The sequence below is a fragment of the Arvicola amphibius genome, chromosome 5 (genome assembly GCF_903992535.2).
Source record: "Arvicola amphibius chromosome 5, mArvAmp1.2, whole genome shotgun sequence".
Classification (NCBI taxonomy): Eukaryota; Metazoa; Chordata; class Mammalia; order Rodentia; family Cricetidae; genus Arvicola; species Arvicola amphibius.
Window position 1 is genome coordinate 32484347 of NC_052051.1, and position 27990 is coordinate 32512336.

The 27990-nt window shown below is 42.7% G+C and overlaps 2 protein-coding genes and 1 non-coding gene across 5 annotated transcripts; 2 read left to right on the plus strand and 1 right to left on the minus strand.

The window, feature by feature from the left end:
* On the minus strand, nucleotides 1–10704 carry Mgme1 (mitochondrial genome maintenance exonuclease 1). 3 transcript variants are annotated; one of them, XM_038330303.2, is made up of 5 exons: nucleotides 10321–10704; nucleotides 8823–9374; nucleotides 3714–3930; nucleotides 1439–1571; nucleotides 1–1088 (listed from the first exon to the last, which is right to left on the minus strand). In XM_038330303.2, the coding sequence occupies exons 2-5, from the start codon at nucleotides 9310–9312 to the stop codon at nucleotides 927–929; spliced, it is 1002 nt and encodes a 333-aa protein (XP_038186231.1). In that variant the 5' UTR covers nucleotides 9313–9374; nucleotides 10321–10704; the 3' UTR covers nucleotides 1–926. The 3 variants fall into 3 exon arrangements, with proteins under 3 accessions (XP_038186231.1, XP_038186230.1, XP_038186228.1); XM_038330302.2 differs by having other exon boundaries at nucleotides 8823–9369; nucleotides 10264–10704; XM_038330300.2 differs by having other exon boundaries at nucleotides 10264–10703.
* Nucleotides 10613–27344, plus strand: Snx5 (sorting nexin 5). Its single transcript, XM_038330299.2, has 14 exons — nucleotides 10613–10631; nucleotides 10867–10949; nucleotides 17400–17504; nucleotides 18057–18167; nucleotides 19477–19598; nucleotides 20139–20262; nucleotides 20904–20999; nucleotides 22571–22676; nucleotides 22760–22835; nucleotides 23642–23681; nucleotides 23777–23863; nucleotides 24772–24931; nucleotides 25521–25606; nucleotides 26645–27344. Exons 2-14 carry the CDS (start codon nucleotides 10899–10901, stop codon nucleotides 26693–26695), a joined length of 1215 nt encoding a protein of 404 aa, XP_038186227.1. The 5' UTR covers nucleotides 10613–10631; nucleotides 10867–10898; the 3' UTR covers nucleotides 26696–27344.
* LOC119815962 lies at nucleotides 14574–14813 on the plus strand. Its single transcript, XR_005285633.1, has one exon. It is a non-coding gene; the product is annotated as a small nucleolar RNA SNORD17 (small nucleolar RNA).
* Nucleotides 27345–27990: the final 646 nt, after the last annotated feature.

The window sequence follows — 27990 nt, forward strand, 5'->3', positions numbered from 1 at the left end:
TCCAGGAAAGGGTGTTGGATCCCCTGGACCTGGAGTTATAGGGTGCTGGGAACCAAACTCTGGCCCCCTGAAAGCAGGCAGCATTTAACTGCTGAGTCAGCTAAGTATCTTTTCTTTTTATGACTAATGAAAACTCAATGTGATTATAGAACCTGTAATTTTAAGTCTTAAACTCTACGAGATTTACTTTATAAAATAGAAACCCTCTCTCAAGGAAATAATGGCATTTATTTATCTTTCTCAATTCCTAGGACAACCAATGATTGATTACCTACCAAACACAGAAAAAAAAAAAAAAAGGATTATATCAGTGTTGCTCTTAGCTGAAAAATCCCACAAGTGTTTTTCTAGTACATGGCCTGCTGACCGACACCAGAAACAGATACTACACCCTAACAATGGTGACCACTGCTGGGCTTAACTGGTATGGAAAAGGATCTGGCCCATGCTGTGGTGACTGTTCTAGCTTTCTAGGCAGCCAGGCTTAGCCTGGGCCAGAGGATCATGTATGAATAAACTCAGTGTTAAGAAGTTTCCCCTACTGGTGAGAGTCCTACTGTATAAACACCTCTTAGGACTCTGTTACAGGGTGACGGCTGATGTGCTCTCCCTGTTCACACCTGGTGTTTGGGGCCCTCACCCCCCTCCCTGAGAGCCCTAGGGGCATGCTTGGCACATGAAGCTTCACTGCCTTCTGATCTCAATTCAAAGACTGGGCATCCTGCCAGGGACACAAAAAGATCTGCAAGTGAGTCCAGAAGTCACCAAGGTGACCATCAATCCTGTGTGCCCTCTTCAGCTGGTTCAGTGCTGACTTCTGGACTTTCTGGCTCCTCAGTAGCAATATGTCCCAACAAATTACATCTTTAGTTTGTGTTAATGTAACTCTCAGATTTGCTTAATGTTCCCAAGTAATATCCTAGCCTCTAGTCCGTCTTCGGAATACTCTGATTCTTTTGCTTTTCTGTATATTCTTCTAGTCGAAGAAGCCACTTGGCCCAATACTTGGAACAGAGCTCTTCATCCATGAAATGAGGGTGGGCAGGGGACCCGTCTTTATAGGCCACCACAATTAAGCCACACTGAACCTAGAAAGAAACACAGCACAGCTCCAGTATCTCCTCTTGTTCTAGGGCGCACTACCCAATGTTAAGATCTACAGCAGTAGCTCCAAACCGGTTTCCAAGAAGAGCTGGTTAAAGATTGCACCAGGACACAGGGAACACAGAGGGCAGATGAAAGACTGAAGAATGGACTGTGCTCATTAAGCAAGAACGGGGGTAGGGAAGCAGCCCGAGAAGAGAAAGTGCTCTGTAGATGAGAGAACCCTAAGGAACAGTAAGTAGTGTTATAAAAAAGAGTAAATCCCAACACGCACACACGCATGCACGCACGCACGCACACACAAACTTATCAAGCAGGAGCTTAAGGTTCTGACCTGAAAGCTGTAGTGGGCATCATGGTTTACAGCACCCATATACGCCACAACTTGTAGTGGGTTGTCATACGTATTTTGAATAAAAGGCTTGGGTTTCTCTGATGTCTTCCAATCAATCAGACACAGCTTGCCTCTAAGGAGAATCCAGAGGAAATCTTTGTAAGTAACAGTCCAAATTGAAAACCTCAGGCCAGCAAGATGGCTCAGGGGGTAAGGTGCCTGCTGCCAAGTCTGACAACCCAAGTTTAATACCTCGGAGGAGCATGGTAGGAGAGCAAACCCAACATGTGCACCATGGTGTGGGAGTGCACGCATGAACACACACACACACACACACACACACACACACACATACATAAATTAAATGTAATTGTAAAATCCCCTGAAGCCAGGTGGTGGAGGTGCATGCCTTTAATCCCAGCACTCAGGAGGCAGAGGCAAGTGGATGATGTCTGTGAATTTGAAGCCAGCATGGTCTACAAAGTGAGTTCCAGGACAGCCAGGGATACACAGAGAAACCCCTATCTCAAAATAAAACAAAATCCCCTGAAGCAGAAAAAAACTCCACTAAGTTAACTCTTCTCTTTTGTCTGTTACATATAATTTTGATTCCTTAATGACTGTTGCTTCTATCCTCCATTTTCCAAAATAGTCTTGATTTCTTAGAATTAGAAGAGCACGACAGGCATGGTCTTCATGCCTAGAATTCTAGCAACTATGATGTGGAGGCAGGAGGATAGTCATGAGTTCAAAGCCAGCCTGGGCTATTGAGTGAATTTACGCCTTCAGGGGGAAAACCAGGATGGATGGGCTGGACAGTTTCAACAACAGGGAATTCTATTATACACAAAGCACTCAGGAATAGGAAGCACATTTTTCAAGTTTAAATAATAATTCTTAATTCCTTGGGATTTCCTTGGATTTCTTTACTTTAACAGCTGGCAGTAACTAAAATTACAGCTACATCATGGTCTTGGTTAATTTTTTTTGAAGCACAATATATCAGTAGTAAGGAACTCATTATGGACTGATTACACAATATGGCACTTTAAAATAAAAGCTGAGGTTCAATCTGTGGGAACCTATACTATATAGACATCAAAGAGAGATCTGGATCCTGGCCTAAAGGTTTATATGCAGAAAGACACTTCTTCACCCCATCCATTCTGATATGATACAATACCCACTAACTGTAGACATTCAGAAGATTATAGAGTGTAGGGTCAGGCTTGGTGGCATATGCCTTTAGTCCTAGCATTCAGGAGGCAGAGGCTGGCATATAGTGAGTTCTAAGTCAGTCAAGAATACGTGGCAAGACCCTGTCTGAAACAAAACAAAACCAAAAAACAAACAAACAAACAAAAAAAACCAAAAAAGAAGAAGAAACAAACGAAAAGAGCAATTCTCTCCCTTGGGACAGCATGGATGGATAATAGACAGTATACTAAATGAAATAAGTCAGGGACAGAAATGATGTCAGTTACATGGGGCATCTAAAAAGTTAAATTTAGAAGCTGGGCATGGTGGCTCATGCCTTTAATTCCAGCACTTGGAAGGCAGAGGCAGGTGGATCTCTGTGAGTTCAAGGCCAGCTTGGCCTACAAAGCAAGTTCTAGGACAGCCAGAGCTATTCTGAGGTTCAAATGTCACACATACAGATTCTACACTCTTCTCCCACATCCTGTTATTGCTCACATGCTTGATTTGGAATGGGGTATCTGTAGAAAAAATAGCCAGCCTTGGAATCGGGATGACTGGGGAAAAACAATAACAGCTACGACTTAGAAACCGTAGTGGGTTCAGAATCCTTATCATATCAGCCCCTGCCTGGAAGCCAGGAAGAGAGCTGATGTTTCGGGCCAACAGATCACTGTACAATTTTTGGGAAAACAGGAAAAAGGGGAGGGGGGGGGGAGAAGAAAACAACACTGATTAAAGAAGAAAACAGAAAAGAGCATGCAGGAATCAGCGGAGTCTTGCTGCTGGCATATTTCTTGGAGAGAAGGGAGAAGGGACAGGCTGGAAGGCAGGCCATGCTGGAGCTATTGAAAAACACACTTTCTCCACCACTCTGATTTTTATATTGGCATCATAGTGTTTTCCCTGCTCTATTTCTCCCACCTCCTGCCCCATTCCCACTTCTTTTTTACTTTAAAAAGGTGGAGGTCACAATTCCTCAGGCACATCAGAAGCGGGTTAAGAGCCACCTGCCCGTCTAAAGTTAAGACGGACATCACTGCACTGCCCACTGTGACGGAAATGTTCCAGTACTTACTGGTACTCAGCCACACAGTCCAGCGTCCCTACATACTTCAGGGCCTCGTGCTGAACAGCGCTTTCCAGGGCTTGCACACCACTGATTTCTTTCAAAATATGCTGGACGCTTTTGATATAGCCAGACTGGAGGTGTTCTTCTCTTCCTTCTAAGTTCTCCTGGGGGGAAAGTATGCTTTCCAAGGCTTCATGGAACTGTCTGCCTTGTAAAAAGGTATCTAAAGAGAAAAATCAAGGAAAAAGAAAAATTGAACCAACCGAAACCAAACCAAAGCAAGATTTAAAGTATATACATTATAAATAAGTTATCTCTAAACGGCAACCCCTTAGATACAAAATTTCATCCTTTGTTTTTGTAGGGAGGGTCTTGTTGGCACTACAGGCTGGCCTTCAGTGTGCGGTCTTCTTACGGAAGTGTCACACGTGGTATATACAGCTATGCTCAGCAAAATTCAGTTTCCTGTGAAACTCAAGAATGCACTTACACCCTACCCTCCCATGCCCGAGACAGAGAGACATCCGCCTGCCACTGCCTCCCAAGTGCTGGAAGTAAAGGCATGTGCCACCATGTCTGACTTATCTTCAAAAAATATTTTTAAAGCGTTTAAAAGAAAAACCACAGGGTCAGCAAGCTGTAAATTTCTTTCTTTTTAATGTGTAAGAGTGTTTTATCTAAATGTATGTCTGTATACTACATGTATGTGCCTGTTGCTATGGAAGCCAGAAAAGGGGGCATTGGGACTTCTGGGGCTGGAGTTCCAGGTAGTTGTGAGTCACCACATGGGTGTTGAGAATCCAACCTGGGTTCTCTGGGAGAGCAGCAAGTCCTCTCAAACACTGAGCATCTCTCCAGCACCCAAGCTGCCCTGAGGACGGAGATGAAGAGGAAAAGGGACAGCCATTCCTTTCTGAGATAGCCATGGAGGTCTGCAAGCAGCCATGTGGAAAGAGTGAAAATGCCGAAAGTACCAGAAAAAGCATACATAGGTTCTGGTTAGTCCAAAAGACAGACAGACAGACAGACAGACAGACACAGACACACACACACGAAATAAAAAGGAAAATTTCTAATTTTGAGTCAATATTCATAAAGGTGGCAGATCTAACAGAGCTACTTGTAGCTCAGTGGCGACTACACAGAGACCGCCAGATTCTAGGAAGGAAAAGTACATTATTTCATTAAGGGGATAATTATCCCTCCCATCTTCTAGCATAGTGTTGGGTGAATATACTTTCCTGCAGAGTTGTCCCTTAGGCTTATTGGATCCAATTGGATCAATTCTTCCATTTTGGGTAGGTTGTAATCTTAGGCCTCCATCCAGGTTGGAAGGAGATTGCATACTTCTGAGCAGAAGGAAATAGGTTTCACTTAGTAGGCCTTAATGGAGCCCTGATCATGACTATAGTAACCATGTTTGCCTAGCAGGCACAGCTAATCATCTCCCTAGCCCTCCTTATATTCTTTTAAGTTAAGAAAAGGAAACACAAACATTTAATAAACGCAAGAATACTATATTGTCATTTGATCGTTGGTAAAGGAGAAAGAGGGTGGGTGCACTCTTAGGCTAGGTAGTGGGTGGTACTTTCAAACATTACTTAATTTTTATGTAACTGAGCAAGATAATGAATGTGGCTCCTCAACTAACCTAGACTATTCTGTTAGTTTACCCAAAGCAAGAGTACCCTGGCATAAGTATCTTCCTGGCAGAGCCAGGAGCTAAGTCCAGGGGGCATGATTTATTTATTTTTAAAGATGTATTTATTATGTATACAGTGTTCTGTCTGTATGTCTACCTGCAGGCCAGAAGGCACCAGATCTTATTACAGATGGTTGTGTGCTATCATATGCTTGCTGGGAATTGAACTCAGGACCTCTGGAAGAACAGCCAGTGCTCTTAATCCTGAGCCATCTCTCCAGCCTAGGGGACATGATTTAGATGCACACAGAGGCACATGCTTGCAGACAGACCCACAGAAAGAGGAAAACAATTTCATCCACATGGGGTCACAGTAAGCCATACCATGTCAAGTTCACAAAGACTCTGGAAGGCCAGTTCTCCATAAGCGAAAACTGAAACTGCTTCTGGGAAATGACTTGGAGAGTCAAACGGAATTCAGTTTAGGAGGGAAACTACTCCAGTTCCGGCCCTGCTGAAATGTTCTGCATGTGAAAGGCCTACAAGGAATTTAATCCTGATGGAATTAACATTTAAAGAGATGCAGTGTTAGCTTACACACCACTTAAACGAGTCAGAAGACAAACTCGTTAAAAACAGGAGGGGTTGTTAAGTAGCCTACAGGAGGTCATCTATCAAATAATCATAATAAATTACTTCATTACCATGCAAATAGGCAACTCCCAGCTACAGACCTACCCTGGCTAGATTCTTCACAAATATGTAACCGTGAACACCTAGATCTCAGGAGCCCATGAATTTTAGGCTCAGAAAATGTGAAACGTGATTCAACTTATAAAATTTAAAAATAGGTTGGCTGGGCATGGTGTGTGCCAGTGATCCCTGCATTTGGGAGGAGGCAGGAGGATCCCAAGAATACGGTCAGCTTCCTTTCTTCTACTATTGCATGAACCCACATATGATTACTTACTTGAAAGTAAATTTGCTCATTGCTTAAAGTCCGTATTAATGGAGAAACACAGCAGAGCCTTAGTCTAAAGCTGACTAGGAAAGTGTCCGTCAGGACAGTGAGTTCATTCAGCTTCAAACAGAAGTTTTCTCCTTTACCAGGCAGGTCACCAGTTCATTTCTTTTTTTTTTTTTTCTCTCCACAGACTAGTTCTTACATCATGTCTACCAAACACCATGTGTTCCCTCCAATAAAATACAAGCCACTCTGTACCTACAGAGATGAGCCCTGTTCAACCTGTCTTTTTTTTCTTTTATTGAGCTATACATTTTTCTCTGCTCCCCTCCCTGCCTCTCTCTCATGGTCCCCATGCTCCCAATTTACTCAGGAGATCTTGTCTTTTACTACTTCCCATGTATATTAGATCTATGTGTGTCTCTTTTAGGGTCCTCATTGCTGTCTAGGTTCTCTGGGATTGTGATTTGTGGGCTGGTTTACTTTGCTTTATGTTTAAAAAACACTTATGAGTGAGTACATGTGATAATTGTCTTTCTGGGTCTGGGTTCACTCACTCACACCAGTGCGTTTCTTTACTCTATGTCAAGGGCCTGTCTATATGACCTGGCAGCTTTCTTTCATTTTTTAAAAATACTAACTAATTTAGTGGTGTGTGTGTGCGCGCACTCCTGTGTGGTGGTCAGAGGTTAACTTGCTGGAAATGGTTCTCTACGATGCCAATTCGTCAGGTTGGCAGCAGGTGCCTTCTCACCTGTGGAGCCTTCTTGCTTATGCCACCTTTACATTTGTTATCAGTTCCCATTAGTCATTAAAAAGCACTCCCGGCATATAATCCTTGCCCTTCACAGCTGGTGATTGTTATAAAAGAGAGCCTCAGTAACTTTTGCCACATCCAGGTACCACCTACATAATTATATGCGTATACTATTCTGGTATTTTCTTCCTAAGATACCTAAAAATAAGGACAATAATCTTAAAAGTGCTCACGTCACTAGGGGTACATATATTCTTAGGGAAACAAAGGCTAAGGAATGTCTATGTAAGCCTTGGTTTTAACCTAAACATCTATATAATCCTCATGAAATGAGCTCATTCTCCCATGCTGATGGTTTGCTCCCAACTCCCAGCTCCTCCACCACCAGGGCCTCCTTATGTAGTCCAGACTGGTCTGAACATGTGATCTTCCTTCAGTCTCTGGACAGGCATGCACCATCGTGTCTGGCTCAAAAGTCTATTTTTAAAAAGAATGTTTTGTTTGTTTATTTCAAGACAGGATCTTACTATGTAGCTCTGGAACTCACTCTGTGGACCAGGCTGAATCACAGAGGTCTATATCTGCCTGCCTCTACCACCCTAGTGCTGGGATTAAAGGTATGTTCCTCTACGCCTGGCTGAAAAAGGACCTGCTTTAAGGGAGCTACCCTCACTTGTCTTACAAGTCAAGTGTCGAAGGCTGCTCAAAACACATTGTACAAAAGTCTCACAGAACTAGTAAAATGTTTAAAAATAAGAAAGTTGAAGGCTAAAGTTTATTTAACTACTTAGTTATTTAACTAGTTATTTATTTAGTTTCTAGTCAAGAACATTTGATCAGTTCAATTAGTCAAAATGTAAGTGGGGATCATGTGTTCTGAACTGTGGCCAGTCTTTAAACTTACTGGTCAACTGACAATAATAAGTAGAGCAATGGGTAATAATTAGATTCTGAGCCAAGAAAAAAACCTAGACTTTTGTCAAGAGATGAAAAATAACTGATAGCTGTTTACAACTCAGATGCACTTTATGCAGTTTGTCAGATTACTCGATCTGTCTTTCTATCCTTTTCTGTAAAAACAGTTAGGAGCATCTAACAGGAGGGCTAAGTGAGTTAGTAGACACTGAAGGCACTCTGGATAGCTCAAGCATAGTAAGCATAGCTCTGGCAGGCCTTGCCCTTCTCCCCATTCTCCCTGCCTTGCTAAAAACCATTAGATTACTTTCCTAAAGTTAGCCACCAAGGTCTATTTCCTTATTTGGCCACTTCCCCCTCTTGTGACTGAACCAAGGTTCAGCTAACAAAGTACTGAAGTCCAGCAATCAGAAGCCCCCTTTGGCTTGCCTAATTAACATGCCTAATAAAAATTAAACACCTTATCCTAACACACAGTTTCCCCTTGTACTTTTATAAACAGGCGTTTTCCCATGTGCCACATCTGTCTCCTCTCTATCCAGATCTTTCTTTGCCCCTCCTAGATAAATATCCCTGCCCCCTTTTCCTTGTCCTGTCCGTCCCAGGCCTGTCCTCCCCCTCTATCTTCTGTGTTTATCTCTTATTTCCTGCCGTCTGTCCCTTTGGAGCAAATCAATCTCCTTTGTGGTAAGAACGTGGCCTTGGGGATCCTGAGCCAGGAAATGCTATCTGAAAGGAGCGCTTCAGTAAGTTGGTTCTTAAGCCTCATTTTTTGGACAGGAATGCTCTATATTCTAGAAACCAGTGACCACACAAAAGCAGAAATAAGAGAATTACTTGAAGTATATTCTGCGAATCCGTCTTCTCCCAGCTCCAGAACCATCCGCTGTTTCCACCTCTCCAGAAAGAAGCTCTGTTCAGGTGTCATGGTCTGCTGAAGGATGCGAGTCACACTGGGTGTCCCGTGTCTTTGCAAAGGGATCTTCAAGGGACCCGAAGAAGCCCTGGGATGTGGTTTCCCACTTCTCTCTTCATTGAAGATAGGAAACCAGGTCTCTGGAACTCTTTCCGGCTCCTTCTGCTTACACACAGGACCGAAGAGAACATCGTCTTCCTTGAACAATGACTCTGGGGTCTGGGCCGAGCCTTTGGACAAGACAGACCGCACTAAACGAGAGTACTTTCCTTGGTCCACTGTTTCATACGGGTTTTTTTTCTTCTGGCGGCACAAATAAGAGGAAGTGGAGAAACTCACAAGAGGGCTTGGTTTTACAGAAAATCTGTTTAAATGTCTAAGCAGCCCGAAGATGGTCAGAAGCGGCTTCATGTTTAGACTTTACCCCTTCGCTTTCTCTAGTCTGTCATGTTTAAAAGCTTGCTGTACCTTGTCATTCAGAAAACAAAACAAAAGTGGTGTTAGATTTAACATGTTTTATATATTTAAACCGTCAAAGCGAAAAGTCACACAAGAACAAACACTAAACTTCTGACATTTGGAGAAAAATCATTCCAAGAAAGATTCATCAAAATTATAGGAACCCGCATTCGTCAAATGTCACCGTGTCAGCCGTCTGGGACAAGACACCCTAAATCTTTTTTTTTTTTTTTAAAGATTTATTTATTATGTATATACAGTGTTCTGCCTGCATGCCAGAAGAGGATATACTGATATACAGATCTCATTAGAGATGGTTGTGAGCCACCATGTGGCTGCTGGGAAATGAACTCAGGACTTCTGAAGGGCAGCCATTGCTCTTAACCATCTCACCAACCCCAACACCCTAAATCCTGTGAAGTAATGTGACAAGGCCTAGTGGCACTGGCCATGAGGATGAGACGGGATGATGGTTGAGTTTGGCTTTGTCTCTGAAAACAACCCACCCCAAGCACACCCCCCCAAAACAAAACACCTCTGCCTACCACACACACATACACCCGCGCGCGCGTGCCCATACACACCCCAAAACCAAATTCACAAATCTTTAACAGTTAAACACCGCCGCCTATACACCAAACTGTTTACTAAACACTCCGTGTGGGCATTTCTCAGGTACTCTGCACACCCTTTAACATAGGTGCTTATCGTGATCCCGTGGCACAGACTCGGCACAGGAGCCCCTGCAGGTCACTCGTCTCAGGTGGGGCCCAACAACGTAATTCCACAAAGTGACCTGTGCAGGTGTCTCCCATGGCGGGGACATGCCAACTGCGGCTCCTCGTGCACAGGGAAGAGACTCTTTAGACAGACGCTCAGCCTACTGCAGGGTTCCGCTTGTACCTGAGACACCACCACGTTCCTGAGCCCAGAGCACTGTCAACCTCCCGGGACCCGTACTTTCATCGGTCCCGCGCTTTCCCGAGAGAGAGGCGGCCCCAGCATGCACTGCGGCGCTCAGGCCTCCCCCGGGAGAGGAGTTCTTCCTCCCGCGAAGCCGAAGCGCGGGCGCCCCCAAGCCTCGCGTTTTCGCCCTCACGAGATCTTGCGTACGTCATCGTCTGTCGCCATCTTGGACCCTGGCTGAACAATAAATTCCCCGGGCCGCCGCGCGCGCTCCTTCTCGAGGCGCGCCTCTCCGGGAGAGGGCTCGGATCCCGCGTCCCCGTCCCGGCCTTGCGGTGCCGGTGTCCGCGTGGCGCGGAGCGAGGGTAGGCCCCCGCGTTGCTTCTTTGCCCGGCTCCAAGATGGACGGCGGCGGGTACGGGGGAGGCCGCTGTGGGGGAGCACGTGGCGTGCCGCTGGCCCGCGCCCGGGGCTGCTGGGATGGTGGCGGAGTTCAGCGGCCTCCAGCCGCCGTCCGGCAAGGAGGCCGGCGGAGGCGGGGCCGCGGCCGCCCCTGAAAGGCGCCCCGGCGGCGGCCCAGCCTCTTCTTTCCTCGCACAGCCAGACGGCCCCTGCTCGAGGCCCGCGTCGCCATGGCCGCGGTTCCCGAGTTGCTGGAGCAGCAGGATGAGGACCGCAGCAAGGTGAGGTCCTCCCTGCTTTGCTACCTCCCTAGGGCCGGACCTCCCGCCGGCCTTCCTGGGCTGCCTGTTCCTTCTTGGGAGTTCGGGCGGTCCTCGCAAGGGAAGCGCTTGCAAGACTCTGAGCTCCCCTCCACCCCATTCCCTTTTTAAGTGTTTGCATGTGGGGGTCTCAGTGCACCCCCATCCTCTGGCCAGGTGGGACCCCGATTCTTGAGTTCCTGATGTGGAGCCGACAGACGCTCTGCCAGTCGTTTGAGTGCGGCTGATAACCTGGAGACTTTACCTTAGGAGCGTGTTTCAAGATTCCTGAAATTCAACTCCTTGGTAATTGGAAAGCGAATCGGAGGTTCGCTGGCGATTCCTACTACCTTTTAAGAAAACGGCCTTTTCGTTTAAGCAAGTGGGAATATCCCATCAGGAATCTGTAGCATGTTTCTTGCAACTTAAAAAAGCTATTTGTGTCCTTGTGGGATTTGTAATTTTTAGTAAATCCTGCGTGTTAGTCTAAGCCCCGGGCTGCAAATATCTTGAGGTCTGATGCAATAAACGGGGTTACTATGTAGACAATTAAAGATCCCACTTTTATTGGTCCTTTAAATTTGAATTTTGCACAAGTAGGTTATGAGTCACAATTTTTTTGTGCAGAGTCGTCAGTATAGTTTTTCCAACACATGAACTTAAAAGGAATCTAAAGAACTATAAGGAGCTCTTAACATTTTAAGAATGCCTGTATTAGATTTTTAAAATATTTGACTGGACAAACTTTCATATAGTAAGTAAATGCCAGTCTGGAACACCAGTTGGATTGTTCCAACAACGGTGCTGTTGGAACAAGGGACTGTATTGAAATAGAACTTTGTACGTGATGTTTTATTTCTTTTACTCTGAAAGAATTAGCAACTTTTCTCTCCCCTAGCATTTATACTGGTACTGGGTGGAATTTTGATGGCATTTCTTTCCCTCATTTTCTGATACCCGTGTCCTTGTAACTTGGAGTAGAATGAGCTATGTAAGAAGACTTGATGGCCTCTATATTAATTACTAATAGGTTTTAAAAATGAGTTCGCTGTCACCCTGATCCAGCAAAATTGGAGATGATTAAGGGTTTGATGCGTGCAGATACATACCTACAGTGGAGAAAATTACATAGCTTTTGCTTCCTTTCCGTTTGAGTTAGAGAAATAGAGGGAAATTACTGCTTATAGCACGTGGTTTCGTTTTTGTTATCTGATCTGTACTAGGCCGGTGTATCTGATCTGGATGGCAGAAGTTACCCGAAGTGTCAAAATGGAACTGGAGTCCAAGTTGGGGAAATTTGTCTACTAATATATTTTACAATTTTATTTAAATGCTTGTCATTTCCATGAAGGTGTAATTCTTGAAGTTGATCTAGTGACTAGTCCCTGGAGTTAAACTAATAATCAGAATTGTGGGGATGGTGGTGGGAAATGAACCCTGGACTCAACCTCTCTGCCTAAGTAAATGCCTTGCACCGTTTTTGTCAGGCTTCCGATTACTGAAAGTCATTGAGTACTTGACGTCGTACCAGATTCGTTGTTTGTCTTGGTGGGGTCTGTCTAATTTAGGGTAGATAGGTGCAACAGCATTGTTTGTGTTGGGGTGTTCGGGAATATCCCTGGATAGTTCTTCGATTTTGAAAAGCTTGAGACTTTTTTGGCTAGATGAAAGTTGTGTTTCTTGCCTGAAATTTGAAATTCCAGCTTGCTGGGGCAGAAGGCTCACTTCAAGGCCAGCCTGAACTAGCTAGTGACACTTCTCAAAACAAAACAAAAAACACCTGAAAGGGCATATCCCTTTAATTCCAGCCTTTAGGAGGCAGAGGCCAGAGGATCTCTGGAGACCAGCCTGGTAGATAGTGGGGTTATAGCGAGACTGTCTCAACAAGAAAACTTTCTCCTTGTTAGAGGGCTGGGAATGTACCAGTGTAACTTGTCTGTCTTAACATGTGCAATGCCCTGAATCCAACCCTTAGTGCCTATAATAATTTGACTGGAACTTTGTCTTGGAGGATTGGTTACGTGGACTTAATGAAAGGACACCTGTGCTCCCACCTGCTGCCGCTGTTTGTTTCTCTATGGACACTTGTGTTGACTGGTGGTTAGCATAGACAGCCTTGAACTTTGATCAGTACTGTAGCTAGTCTGAATTTATCAGTTTTGTGCAATGAAGTTTTGCATTGCAGTCATGGGACTCAGGAAGTGTGGCTTCTCAAAGCTGCCTACGCCTTAGTTCTGGATCAGCAACTTGCACATGGTATCTTAGTGTCCCATTTGTGAGTACTTCAGCCGGTTATAATGTATTCAAGTTTTGGCTGTATAAAGTAGTTTGCCAGCTTTTAGATTTTTTGGGTTTGGCTTAAGTATGATCTAAGTGATTATTTGATGAGATTTTATAAGTGACTGGCATCTGATCTAGAACCTTGAACTCTGGCTTTCTGTCAGATTGTTTTGGGAGCCTGTCTTTTTCATAGTACACATAGCTGACAGTTTCACTGGAGATGACAGTGGCCACCTCTCTTATCTGTAAACTTTGTCAGATGTCCTTTGGCGCTGAGCAAATTTACCCTTAGTTGAAAATCATGAGGTTAAATCAGCTTTCTAAAATGGTGTCTTGGGTGGGGTGAAGTTTGCCAGTTTATTGCAAGGGTTTAGATCTGTGGTTAATGGATCGTGAAAAGAAATAGCATGCTACATTCAACTTGGATTGGTGAATATTTGAAGCCTTTTCCAGATATTATTAGGAACTTTATCAAAGGTGATAAAGGGTGGGCTTCAAGTTTGCGTTTAATTTAGCGTTACAATAGTACAGCTGTGTGGCCAGTGCTGAGGTTCCCTTGCTACTGCACTCACAAAACATTGTCCCTGAAAGACAGTACCAGCATTCCTAACCTGCGGGATCATAGGCTGCCTAGTAGACTAGGAACACACATACTTTTTAAAAAATTATTCTGTTTGGACATTATGTTGTGTAACAAACCTGAATGTCTTAAGTTAGTCAGGTGTTCAGAAATGTAGTGTGGTTACAATCTTGTTGGTACCTTAATTTTGTTTTTTGAAAGAGGGTTTCTCCGGGGCTGTATAACAGCTCTGGCTGTCCTGGAACTGTTTTGAGACTAGGCTGACCTCAGACTCATAGAGATCTGCCCGCCTCTGTTTTCAGAGGGATATCAATGTTTTTGTAATCAGAAGGGAACTAACTTACAGGGCAGACATCTTGTGGTAAACTTACTTCAGTGATACATAATTGAGAAATTTTTCTGTATGATCTAACTTTTCAAAAGTGATTTCATTGCCATCGCATACCCTCCCGTTCTTTAATTTTTCAGTTTGTGTGGACATATGTGGAAGCCAGAGGACACTTGGGAGTTTGTACCCCCCTACACACCCTGGGTATCTATATGTTCAGGTTGGCCACAGGTGCCTTGCTGGCTCCAGCACCTATTTTCTAGTAAGCCATTGGAGATCCTTCTTTGAGGGATCTAAAAGGAGGGAAGTGGAATCTTTTGCAATTATTTGATAATTGTCCAGATAGCTAAGATCTTTTGACATGACCTAAGGTAGCAATTTGCCATAATATTCTGACTAGAACTGGGCTTGCAGCCTTGTGAAATGATGATTAAGTTTATCCATTCGCTGAGTACGCTGCACTGACCTTCTTCCCAGTCTCAGTTCCTGTTCTGGGAACTTGTGGCTGAGTAGGCTCCAAATGCCCTGCTGTCTGCAGTGTTCTACTGTGGATTGCTTGTGTGCTGGTAGACTACTACTGGTAAGAATGGCTAGTGTCAGCAGGGATGGGTCTCTCTGGATTCCATCTCACCAAGATGAGTGGTGCAAATCTGATCACTTCCTGCAGCCCTTCTAGTTCACGTTCATAAGTTATTTTTTACATTTGTTGCGTGAGTGTGCACCTCCCACTTGCAGAGGTACTAGGAAAATGGCCTGACTGACTGAGAATATAGTGCTTATGGATGCTCCAGTTGCTTTTTGTGCACTAGTACATGTATTGACAGAACACATACAGATGAATTGCATGAATTTAGCTATCTTCGGGATAGGAGTAAACTGTAGGATTGTTACTTAATTCACTTAACACAAAAATTTGAATTTAGGACTGTTGGATTTGGTTCTGAAACATGTTGCCACCATGGTTACCTTCCCTCTTGTGATTTAAATGAATTTTCCCCTCTATCCCTAAGGCATTTGTCCCAAATTAGGCACATAGTTGGCCAATACTGTGAAGTAATAGGCAGTACTTTCATGCTTCAAGGTCCAGGGAAAGGGACTGAGTCAGCCTGGACTAGGGCTGGCTTTCAGATTCTAGGAGTTAAGTTCCCAGCATCCATGTCAATAGCTCATGCCTGTGACACTAGCTCCAGGGGGTCAGGTCTGGCCTTAGCAACAAGAGGACAGACCAATAGAAACAAACACAAAAATTTTTCTTTAGAAGGAAGATTCATAGGGTCCAGGCTGAGGATACTCCACAAGAGTCCATGGCAATCTAACAAAACCTACAGCACCAGGCATGAAAAACCTGGTTTCTAAAGCATGCTTACCATCTTTGAGAGGTTAATCGGAGTCGTCCAAGACATTCCCTTGGTTGTTCAGGGGTAGAAAGTAAGTCCCTACTACTGCTGAAGACACAGGGCTCAGAGATCCTCTGAGCTGGAAATGACCTGATAGGAAAGTTTTTGAGTTTTCATGGTGCAAAGAGGTGCTCTGCAAGTTTCCAAAAGAGAAGCAATCAACATTCCTGCCTATTGTGCCTAAACATGACCCGAACAAAATAATTTTATATTGGCAGTTACTTAGCACGAGAAACTTGAGTATTAGCATTAGGAAGGTTGAGAACCACTGAATAGTATATTAACTCTAGTAACCTGGATTATATGACTTTAAAAATAAGGGAATGAGCCTGGCAGTGGTGGCTCCTGCCTTTAATCCCAGTACCTGGGAAGCAGAGACTGGCTGACCCTCTTGAGTTCAAGGCCAGACTGATCTACATAGTTACTTGCCAGGGCAGCTAGGGCCCCACAGAGAGACTGTCTCAAAGGAAAAAAAAAAAAAGAATAAGGAAGTGATTACTCAGAAGTATGAACATTGTTGCTGAGTTGAAGAAAATACACCCTAGAGAAGTGTCCCAAAGATAGGCTGCCCTGTGTATCTACAATACTGCCATTTCCTAAACCTAAGAGCCCACCTGACCATAAGTCATGAAAGATAAAATGACAGCTTGCCTTTGCAGTTTATATGTTGATAATTTTTGGAGGCTGTGTCTACTTAATAACATAGAAAAGGAAGGTTGCTTATCAGAACTATCAGAATTAAGCAAAGTTGTGATTTTAAAATTCTCTTGAACAGGCTTTCAGGTGTGTTCAGCCTCTTGACATATACTCTGGTTATAGAAGAAAACTCATGTTCTATAAGTAAGCTTATTCTGTAGTCTGTTGTAAGAATGCATATTCAGCTGTGGGCATGTAGGAAACTGAGCAGAGTGCATTTGGGCAAACTGGTGCTTATGCTGAGGTGTCAGATATTTTTGGTATGGTGATTTGTATAAATTTCAGGGTTTTTTTGTTGTTGTTTTGTTTTTTTTAGACAGGATTTCTCTGTATCCCTGGCCTGGAACTCACCCTTTAGACCATGCTTGCCTTGAATTCAACAGAGGTCCACCTGCCTCTCTGCCTTCTGAGTGCTGGGATTAAAAGCGTGTCTACCACTGCTAGGTAGTTAAGTATATTTCTGAGTGCCTGATTTATTTAATTTTTTTTGGAAAATGCTTTCTAAAACTTATATTTCATATGGTGTATGTTGAACATATTCATACACACCAGCTTCTTCTATAACCACCTTCGCGTATCCAACTTTGAGAAATTTTTTTTCTCTTCCCGAATTAAGTCCAGTTTGTGTGGCCCAATTTGATCTTAGGAGTGGGACATGCCAAACTCAGCTTCAGGGATATGAAGAAGAAAAACAGCTGGGTTTAGTGAATCCATTTCTTGAAAGGGTTTGCTTTTATTGAGGTCATTTGTTTTGGTGGTGCTAGAGTTTCAGTTCCCAGATTTATATAGAGGCCTTTCTACTCAGCATCCTCTTGCCTGAGAGTGACATCTCAGACTGTGCCAGTATGAGCTAGTGTAGACCCTTTTTTACTTGGTAATGAAGGGATGGGAACAGGGTCTCATCATGTAGCTCTGACTGTCCACTATGTAGACCAGGCTGTCTTGAACTCAAAGAGATCTGTGAATGCTAGGGTTAGAGGTATGCACCATCGTGTCCTGTTACTCTAGACTTTATAGATCTTTGAATAGTCTGGCCTGTGGGCAGCCTGCTGTTGGTCACATCATTAATTAACACTTGCTGGCTATCCCTCTCCCAGTAGGAAATAACTCTCTGAACTAAACATGTGACTGGTGATTAAAATGTATTTCAGCTCAGATCTGTGTCTGTGGACCTGAATGTTGACCCTTCGCTTCAGATTGACATACCTGATGCTCTCAGTGAGAGAGATAAGGTCAAGTTTACAGTGCACACCAAGGTAAGTGATAGAATAACCTCAGTAGTAACTACTATTATAGGTTGCCTATTCAGATGAATGTGGAAAGAGATTTCTTGAGCTGAAATGGTTATTTTTAGGGGTAGTCAGCAAACTTCTGAGAACTTGAGCTTCTGTCTTGCCTGTTGAGAGTTCCGCTCCATGTGTTGTGCTTCTATTGGTCCTTTCTGCTGGGGTGGAGCCCTTAACAAGCAGATGTGTAGCACAACCACTTCCACAGCTTTGACTCTCCCTTTTGGTTTTCATTTGCATATGAGGTAAATCACTGGCAAGAAAAGAAAGCCAAGGACAATTTCCAGAGCCTTCATAAACTGTGGTAGATAATTCTGTTTGTGACTGGGGCAAGGTTCAGTGTAGAGTTGTCAACTTCCTAGAACTTTTACTACAGAGCAAGCTTCTAAAGGTCTTGTGCAGAGTATTTCCTAGAGATAATACTGTTAAGCTACCTAGGTTTGTGATATTGTGATGCTCCCATAGTGAAGCCTAGGGATGAACCTTTATCTAATGGAAGGTTACCACTTCTTCTCTTTACAGACCACACTGCCCACATTTCAGAGCCCAGAGTTTTCTGTTACAAGGCAGCATGAAGACTTCGTGTGGCTGCATGACACTCTTACTGAAACAACAGATTATGCCGGGCTTATTGTGAGTTCACTTTCGTGAAAAATCAGATTATTTAACTTGAACCTTGCTTTTTATTTAAAGAGACTATGTATTTTGCAGTAGTTTGTAAAAATTTTATTTCCTCTATTTTTGTCCATTAACTGTTGACAGCATTTAAAATCTGTGATTAGTACAGGAGCAGTGAGCCTACAGATCTCTGCTTATTATATAAGGCAGACTCTTAACTTTATTTTTGGTTTTTCTCTTCTGTCTTATTTATTTTGAGACAAGGTTTCTCTGTAGCTTTGGAGCCTCTCCTGGAACTAGCTCTTTTTGGTTTTTCGAGGCAGGGTTTCCCTATAGTTTCTAGAGTCTGTCCTGGAACTAGCTCTTGTAGACTTAACCACTGAGCCATCTCTCCAGCCTTCTGGGTGTCTCCTTCACAGCTACCCCAGGCAACAGGAGGATTAATTTACAGGATGTCTTGAATATTAGTATATGGTAAAATTCCAGAGTGGAACTTAGACAGAGACAGTTGGCAGAGCTCGTGGCTAGATTTTAAATGATTTAAAATGTACATCCTGTCCAGCTGGGCAGAAGGAAGAGTCTGCCCATTAGTGATTTCTCTCTTGTTTTTTGATAAGGGATCTCAGCCCAAGACGACCTGGAACTCTTGAGTCCTGTCTCTCTGTTCCTGGGTGCTATACACCATAGCTGTCTGTAATTTCTTACATTGAATCATTGATACTTGATTTTTGTTCAGGAATGTTGATTTAAAAATAATTAAACTTGGTTATGTGATGTGGAATACAAACACTAGATAGGGAGCTCTACCTGAGTTAGATCTCCAGCACCAAAATGAGAATCTTCAGAAATGGGAATTCTTTTGGGTGTATGGAAACCTCGTTCTTAATGATTAGTCAAATGATTAGTCATTGTTAGCATTGATTGTACCTGTTCTAAGCTGACAGTGAAGAAGTGTATGTGTATTTTGGTGTTCTGCCACTTGTCTAAAACTGAAATGATGATAGCATTCAACACTCTCTGTGAGGGGGTTTTGTTTTTTGAGATAGTTTTTTGTGTAGCCTTGACTGTCCTAGAACTATCTCTGTTGACCAGTTGGCCTCGAACACAGAGATCGGCGTGCCTCTGCTTCAAGAGTGCTGCGATTAAGGTCTGCCACCATGCCCAGCTAGGATAATTCCTTTTTAAAAGGTCAGAAAGAATTAGGTTTGCTAATTTCACTACCACCCCCACTCCATTGGGGTGGCCATCTTCATTGGTAGTACTGATGAGATCCCAGCTACCATATATATAGCCACTGGGATAAAATTACTTGTCTCTGCTATAGATCCCTCCTGCTCCTACAAAGCCAGACTTTGATGGCCCTCGAGAGAAGATGCAGAAACTGGGAGAAGGGGAAGGATCTATGACAAAAGAAGAATTTGCCAAGATGAAGCAAGAACTGGAAGCGTAAGTGAATGAATTTTCTTACTCTCTGTCCTGTCAGAAGCACACAGGAACCGAGTGACAAAGACCTAATGTTAGAAACAGAACTACTTCTGAGACCACATTTTGTAGATTTTGCCATGTTGCATGGCGTGCTTCTGGAACTTCGCTATAGATGGTAGCTAATGCTGTCGCACAGTTTTGAATGACCACGTAGATGTCTTCAAAGTGTAGGCCAGGGCCACAGATTATTAACACCTAAAAAGTTTGCACACAAACCAGCTAGTTGTGAGACAGCAAATTGCATGTAAGCTTAGGGTCTCAGACTGCAGTAAATTCAGTTACCATTTGCAGCACTTTTTACCTTCATTGGTTTATTCTACTACTTCCAAAATGGCAGCTACCGTATTAACTAGCCACTGAGCTGAGTTATAGTGTTTAGGTCAGTCTAGTTGCAGTGATGTCTTTAGTGATCATGAACAGAAGAGTGGAGTTAAGGAGTGAGGTGTATTGGGCAGGAGTTGAGCGATGCCAATTGAATTCTTTATGCACATGTTTTTTCAGTGAGTATCTTGCTGTCTTTAAGAAGACTGTGTCTTCCCATGAAGTTTTTCTTCAGCGACTTTCTTCTCACCCTGTTCTCAGTAAAGACCGCAACTTTCATGTTTTCCTGGAATATGATCAGGATGTAAGGCAATTTTTCCATTTCCATAGTTGGAATTCTAAAATATGAGCTTCTTGAGTTAAGTTTATCTGTACAGAAAAAGGTAGAGAAACAATGCTTTCTCTTTTGCTTAGATCCATATATAGCTCACTTTGAAAAAAACCACTGCAAGAACACTCCCCTCCCTTAGACTAGTTTCCTTCCTTCTGTTTAATATTGGAAGGATTGAAATTCATGTACCTTTATTCTGTAGTTATTTTAAGAATGTTTTTTCATGTATATTAAGCAAGCCCTGATTTATGCAACCTTTAATATCAGCAGATCTCTGTAAGTTGGAGGCTCAGTGAGTCTCTATATAGTAAGTTCTAGGAGAGCTGGGGCTGCATAGTGAGATGTCTCAAAAGGGAAAAACATCTTTAAATTCTTGAAACCTGATATCAATAGGATCAAATAGGACTTGGTACCTCCATGATTCAGAAATGTTAGGTTAGCCTTTTAGAATATGGTAGTCTGTGTTCGTTATTAGCCACTCAGTGTTGTAGATTTAATGGTTTGAGGAAGGACTAAAGTACCTATGCTAGTAAACATGTTTCTTGTGTGATTACTAAGATATGCTAGCAGAAAAGATGCCATGACAAACTTCTTTTGTAATTTCCTTCCTTTAGTTAAGTGTTAGGCGGAAAAATACCAAGGAGATGTTTGGTGGCTTTTTGAAAAGCGTGGTGAAGAGTGCTGATGAAGTCCTTTTTTCCGGAGTGAAGGTAAGAAGCTTGGGCTGTTTCAGAAAATTCTTGGTTTCATGGGAATAGGTGGTTTTCTTTGGAGAAGGGGGTGTTTACAAGATAGGCATTTTAGGCAGTGGGGTTCTCCACTCCCCTTTTGGATTTCTCAAGACAGGGTTTCTCTGTAGCCCTGGCTGTACTATACCAGCCTGGTCTCGAATGCAGGCTCTTTTGGTTTTTCGAGACAGGGTTTCCCTGTAGTTTCTAGAGCCTGTCCTGGAACTAGCTCTTGTAGACCAGGCTGGCCTCGAACTCGAGATCCGCCTGCCTCTGTCTCCCGAGTGCTGGGATTAAAGGCGTGCGCCACCGCCGCCCGGCTTCGAATGCAGGCTCTTATCTGCTAATCTCTGCCTCCTGAGTACTGGGATTAAAGGTTTGGGTCACCATGCCTGGCAACTTAGCTTTCATTTACTTCCTCAGAATACCCTTTCTCCAACATGAACTTTTTCATCCTTGGATCCTTTTTTGGAAAGATGTAGGTTACTTGATGGAAAAAAGAAAATAAGCTGTAGCAGGACAAGGTGTCACAGGGATATCTGTGAACCTGGTATTGAGGTAGGAACCAAACTGACATAGCATGACCCTGTCTGGGAAAAAAAAAAAAAAAAACAAGTATTAGGGTATATAGCTCTGTGGTTCTGCAGCCCTCAGAACCAGAGTGTGCTGGTGGCGGCTTAGCTAGACACAAATAAGGGAGTTGTTGAATCGCTCTTTCTCTTGAGACAGGAACTCAACTTTGCAACCTTGAATGGTCTTGGTCCTTCTGCCTTTTTCTCACAAATGCTGAGATTAAAGGTGTTTGCTACCAGACCTTGTGGGAACTAAATTTTACTAGATTTTATGTACTTAGTACAAGAGGACGTGTTTACTGGTGTTGCTATATGCTGAAGTTACTGTTTTTGGGTATTGTGAAGATTAAAGTTAACATTTGGCTTTTGTTTGTGGAATGGATAGAGCTCCTAGAAGATAATGAAAAAAAAAGTTCTATTCTTGTTCGTGAATGCCTTATTTCTTCATACTGAGTGCCTTCCTGTTCTTTGTAAACAGTGATTTTGACAGCTATTGTCTGCTATCTGGCTTTGCCTCTCCAGAGATTGAAAGGGAGCTTTGGGCACATGTGCTAAGAGAAATGTAAGATTGGAAATGGAGTTCAAATCAAAAACAAGAAAAAACATGGACACAAAGTTACACAATTACAAATGGTATCAAGGCTAGGTGTCAGTGTCCCCCTGACAACTGCTGCATAAGAATAGTTGGATGTAGAGGGAATCAGTATTGGCCATACATACAGTGCTCTGCTAGTGCAGCCTGTTAGATCTTGATTTGTCGGCAGTCTTGGGAATTGTAAGTATGAAAGTCTCCTGGTAATCTAGTGTGTACAGGTTAACTTATGATTGTTAATGACCATTTTGTTTAGATTGGAGGCAGGTTCTCACTCTGCAGTCCAAGCTAGACTCATTTCAGTCATTGTGCCTCAGCCACAAGTGTGTTGGGTGCTAATATTTTCTCTATTCTTGATATTTTTGCTTAAGTTCCTTCTTCCTTTTTAGGAGGTGGATGACTTCTTTGAACAAGAGAAGAACTTCCTTATTAATTATTACAACAGGATCAAGGATTCCTGTGCTAAAGCTGACAGAATGACCAGATCTCATAAAAGTAAATACCTTTACCCACTTGGCCACTTACAGCTCTGTGTATGTGTTCTTCTCTGGTAACAAGATGTGTGCTTGTTTCTCCAGGTGTTGCTGATGACTACATCCATACTGCAGCCTGCCTGCATAGCTTGGCCTTAGAAGAACCCACAGTCATTAAAAAGTAAGTTTGTAGTTCAAGCAAAGTGCTTCCCTCACTTATGCAAGGCCCTTACTTAGTTCAACCCATAGACCTGAATTTACTCTTCCCTGATCTTCTCTACAGTGAGGCACAATGAAAAGGGGACCAGGTCTAGTCTAGCCTTCACAAAGCCCTGTACTTCCACCACTTACGAGGCAGGAGAATCAGATATTCAAAGTGACCCTTGGCATAGTGATACTGAGACAAGTCTGAGCCATATGAGTAAAGAAAGCCCCATCTTTTGACACATAAAAACCCAAGTATTAATGCTGGTTTTCACTTTTGTCCTGGAACATAATCTAATCAAATCAAATGTAATTTTTAGCATCCAAATCTTAAGTACTTTCCTTGCAGGGTATGGTTACCTTTGAATGGTTACTCTGTCCTCTTGATGTTTGGTTCTTTTTTGCTGGGTGTTGGCCTTAACTATTTCAGGAGACCTGATTATGAGAATTTTGACCTTGGTCACTCCTTAGACTTTTATCAGTCCTGGGATTTTCAGGTTTTTCCTTACACACTTTCTGACTTGGAAGTTTGTGACAGATGAGATGATTGCTTGGGCGGGGAGGGGGGGTGGAGGGTCTCAGTAACTATGGAGCCGTTCCTGGAACTCACGCTGTAGACTAGGCTAGCCTTGAATTCACAGAAATCTGCCTGCCTCTGCTTACCAAATGCTCATACTAAAGGCATGTGACACCACCATTCAGCTAACCTTATAAATACTGTGATTTAAGAGATGATAACTTTCTATATATCATAGAGAACTGTGACCTTCTGTATGCTTTCAGGTACCTATTGAAGGTTGCAGAGCTATTTGAAAAACTGAGGGTAAGTTTTGAGTTGGTCTTGGTAATATTTAGTTAAGGTCCCTAGATTGATTTCTGCCTGGGTGGTAACTGGTGACCTTTACTTGTTTAAATTAGAAAGTGGAAGGTCGAGTCTCATCAGATGAAGATTTAAAACTGACAGAACTCCTCCGATACTACATGCTCAACATAGAGGCTGCAAAGGTAAAGTTTAGCCCATTAGCAGTGCTAGTATCTTGCCCAGTCGAAATTTAATGCTTAAGATAGTTCCTTTGGGCTTCAAAGGAATGTTGCTTTATATTGGGGTACACGTGTTTGAGATCATTGTGCGTGCGTGTGTATAGTCCTGAGAATAACCTTATGGGTTTTTTCCTTCTATGCATTTTACCCTCTTAAGCAGAGCCTCTTACTGACCTAGGACTTACACGGTAGGTTTCAAGGATGTTTAGACACATGGTTTAATTTCAAATGAGGTGGCTCCTGGTGCTGCTGATTTTCAGAAATGGGATTTGAGGGGCAGGATGTTCCTCTCTGGGTTGTGACTCACAGGCATTCTCCTTCACTCTGCAGCAAATAGGCTTGTTTGATATATAGTGCTTCCTTTTTTGATAGAACTTCAGTTTTTTTGTTCAACTAGAAGGAAGTTTTCATCTGGGTTTTTCTTCTGTATGAGGATTATGAATGTTGGGAATTGGGCATGCTCATTTTGGAGGCGGAGCCCCTTAGCACCTTTCTAGTGCTAAGGGTCAATCCTAGAGTATTCTTGGCAAGTATTATACCAATAAGCTATATCCTCAGTACCTCCTGACATTTTGAGATTATGTTGGATAAAGGGGCTAGAGAGGTGTCACAGTTAAGAGCTTAATATCCTGCATCCATGTCAGGTGTACCTCCAGCTCTAGGATTTGATACCTCCAGACTTGTGTGCAAATGTACATAGCTACAAAAATAAAATCTTAATGCTAGAGAAATGGGCTACAGTCTCAGCTTTTGTTATTTCAAAGTGTTGATACTTTTTAGTCTACCTTTGTATGTGTCTAGACATTTCGGGTACATAATATTTTTCTTTTGTTCGCTGGAGATTATGTCATAGCTATTAATTTTCTTTCTAGGATCTGCTATACAGACGCACAAAAGCTCTAATTGACTATGAGAATTCAAACAAAGCTTTGGACAAAGCCCGGTTAAAAAGCAAAGATGTCAAGTTGGCTGAGACTCACCAGCAGGAATGCTGCCAGAAGTTTGAACAGCTTTCTGAATCTGCAAAAGAAGGTTGAGCATTTCTTCTGTACTCACTTTTTATTTGGAAACATTAACAAATTATGCAGAAGTAGTAACTCCTCCCTATAGGGCTGGAATGCAGTTCTGGTGGACTATCTCCCTAGCGTTTGTGAGACTATGGGCTTGTCCTCAGTAATACAAGAAAGGTAAATTTTAGTACTAAGGAGAATTCAACTGTTCCTGTTAGGTTGGGGAGCGGTTGGAGAGTTGGCTCAGTAGTTGAGAGTACTTACTGCTCTTACAGAGTACCAGAAGCTCTCTGTATCTTGCCTTGATGGGCATGGGAAACAAAACTTCAGTGTAAATAAATACTAGAATGTATCTTATGATAGAACAGTGAACTTGAGTCATCCTTATGCTTCAAGTTTTCATAAGGAAGGTCTGGAATCTTACCAAGGTGGAGGAAAGGATTACCCCAAATTTGGGCAGTCCTGCGCTGCCAGTTCTCTAACCAAGGCGTGTTTATAGCCCACATGCCAGCAATGTGTACTGTAAGAAAGTGCTAGAGGTCATTTAAAATGGGTTATGAGTGGAAAAATTGATCTTCCTTATAGCTTGGTAATTTTCTTTATTTCTACAGAACTGATAAACTTCAAACGGAAAAGAGTGGCAGCATTTAGAAAGAACCTAATCGAAATGTCTGAACTGGAAATAAAGCATGCCAGGGTGAGTTCTTTAACCCTGCATTTTAGGGACTTGCCAGTTGATTGTCCCACTATTGGTGGAGATTTGACTTGAGGTTTAGAGTAGTCTTTCTTGCCTGCCTCTCAGATCCGACAGGCCACTTTCTCAAGATTTTGTGATTTTTTTTTTTTTTTGTTAGTAAAGGTCTTCAGAACCTTGTGTGGTGGTATAAACCTTAAGAGGCTACTATCATCAGCAAGAGAATTTTTTTTAAAAAAAATATTTATTTTATTATGTACACAATGTTCTGTTTGTGTGGATGCCTGCAGGCCAGAAGAGGGCACCAGACCTCATTACAGATGGTTGTGAGCCACCATGTGGTTGCTGGGAATTGAACGCAGGACCTTTGGAAGAGCAGACAATGCTCTTAACCGCTGAGCCATCTCTCCAGCCCCCTCAGCAAGAGAATTTCAAGTTTGAGGGCAACTTGGACTACATAATGAGATATTGGCATTCAGTTACACATCCAAAGAGGGGCATTTTAGTGTTTGAGTTTGTTTTTGAGGCATCTGAACTCTATAGCTATGGCTTGCAACTTTGTAGCCTTAGCAGCTAGTGTGAACCCACAGAGATTCCCTGCCTCTGAAGTGTTGAGACCAAAAGTAAAAACTAAAAATTTATTATTCTGTGGTATGTACTTAGTGGTACCCTGGCAGAGAAACTGAATGGCATGTGCTTAATCCTGCACTTGAACCATGGGTTAGAGTTTTGATCCTATATTTAAATCACAATCTGGTTTGGGTGAGCTCCGTAGAGCCTTAGCAATAATGAACGGCATAGATTTGGTCCCTGCTAACAGCAACAATCCTTACTAGGGTTTTATCAAGTCTTTTTTTCTTTCTGATTTTGGCAATAACAGGACAAGGTGTTAGTACAGGTTTGGTTGGTGTGGGGTGGCCACTAGCTTCGTGTACTGGAGGAAAGTGCCAGCCCAGTTGGGCTAATTCCGATTCAGAATTCATGAGAAAAACTTGGTTTATTTCATTCACTTCCATGAACACATCTTTTTTTTCCCCCTAGAACAATGTCTCCCTCTTGCAGAGCTGCATTGACTTATTCAAGAACAACTGACCCGCTTTTACTCTGAAGACACCAGTGTGAAAGCCAACATCACTTGCACTTAAATCATTATTGCAAAAGAAATAGCTTTGACTAGTTTAAAAATCATGTGAATAAATATTTTGATTTCTAAAAATCTTAACATTTAACCATGTTGGTTTAAAAATATTTTCATTGCATGTTACTTGGACATAACTAATCTTTTTCTTATGCTTTTAATACCTCAAAGTAGGTAGAATCTAACAGATTCTCCTATAGATTTGTCAGGAATGACTAATAAATGGCATGGAGATGCGTGCCTTCTGGAAATGAGTAGCAATAGCTTGGCCTGTGTCTGTCTCAGCATTTCCTGTGCCCTACAGACATGTCAGGTTCCAGTTACAGCAAATAGTAAGTGCTTGTGGGCAGGTGGCAGGTGCTTGCTTCTTTAATTGGGTAGATTTTGCTCCCTCTCATCAAGATCACTTTAGATGCTTGTACAGTAACAAGCAAGATCTCATTTGTCTTTATATATCCTTTACAGCTCCATTTTTATGCCTGGGATATAAATGCTTGAGGGAAAAGGAGAATCTGGGGTTCTGACGCTCCCTGATGGTGGGTCATTGTGTGTTTGTGCTTTGGATGTTTTTATAGAAAGTATATAATAAAATAGTCCATGTTACCATATGGAGTGTTCTTGCAGAAAACAAGACTAGAATGCGTCTCAAGAATGCTATTGTCACCTCAGGTGGAAAAGCTTCATTATCTGCTCAGTCTTGTAATCTTTATCTGTCTTCTCTAGGGATAGAGCCCAGGACTATGCAACTGGCCAAGCAATATTTCTGCCCCCAGTATTTTTTTTTAAAACAAGATTTGGCCTTGAATTCAGGACTGCTCCCTTGTGGATATACATACATGTGAGGATTTTCTTTTTATATTCTGAGAGGATGATTTCAGAGTTGTTCGATGGTCTTCTGATCCTCTCTACCTCCTGAGTGCTGGGACTGTAGACTAGCTGAAACTCCTCCCAAAGCAGTGAAAGGAAGTGGTTTTTTATGGTGGGCCACTTGAGAGTCCAATCCAGAATACTGTGGAAGTTACCAAACTGCAAATGAGAAGATTGTCTAGTTACAGGGCCCTAAAGCCATGGTCAGGAAGTTGAGGGGGTGGGGTGAAGTGTACAGTACATCGGGCAGCTTCTGAACTGCCTGTATCCTAGTTGTGGATTAGACTCCTAGTCTTCCATGGCAACTACATGCTTACATTAGGAGGCTTCACACACAAATTTAAAAGGGTGAGTTGCCTTGCTCCACTCAGTGAGCATGAGT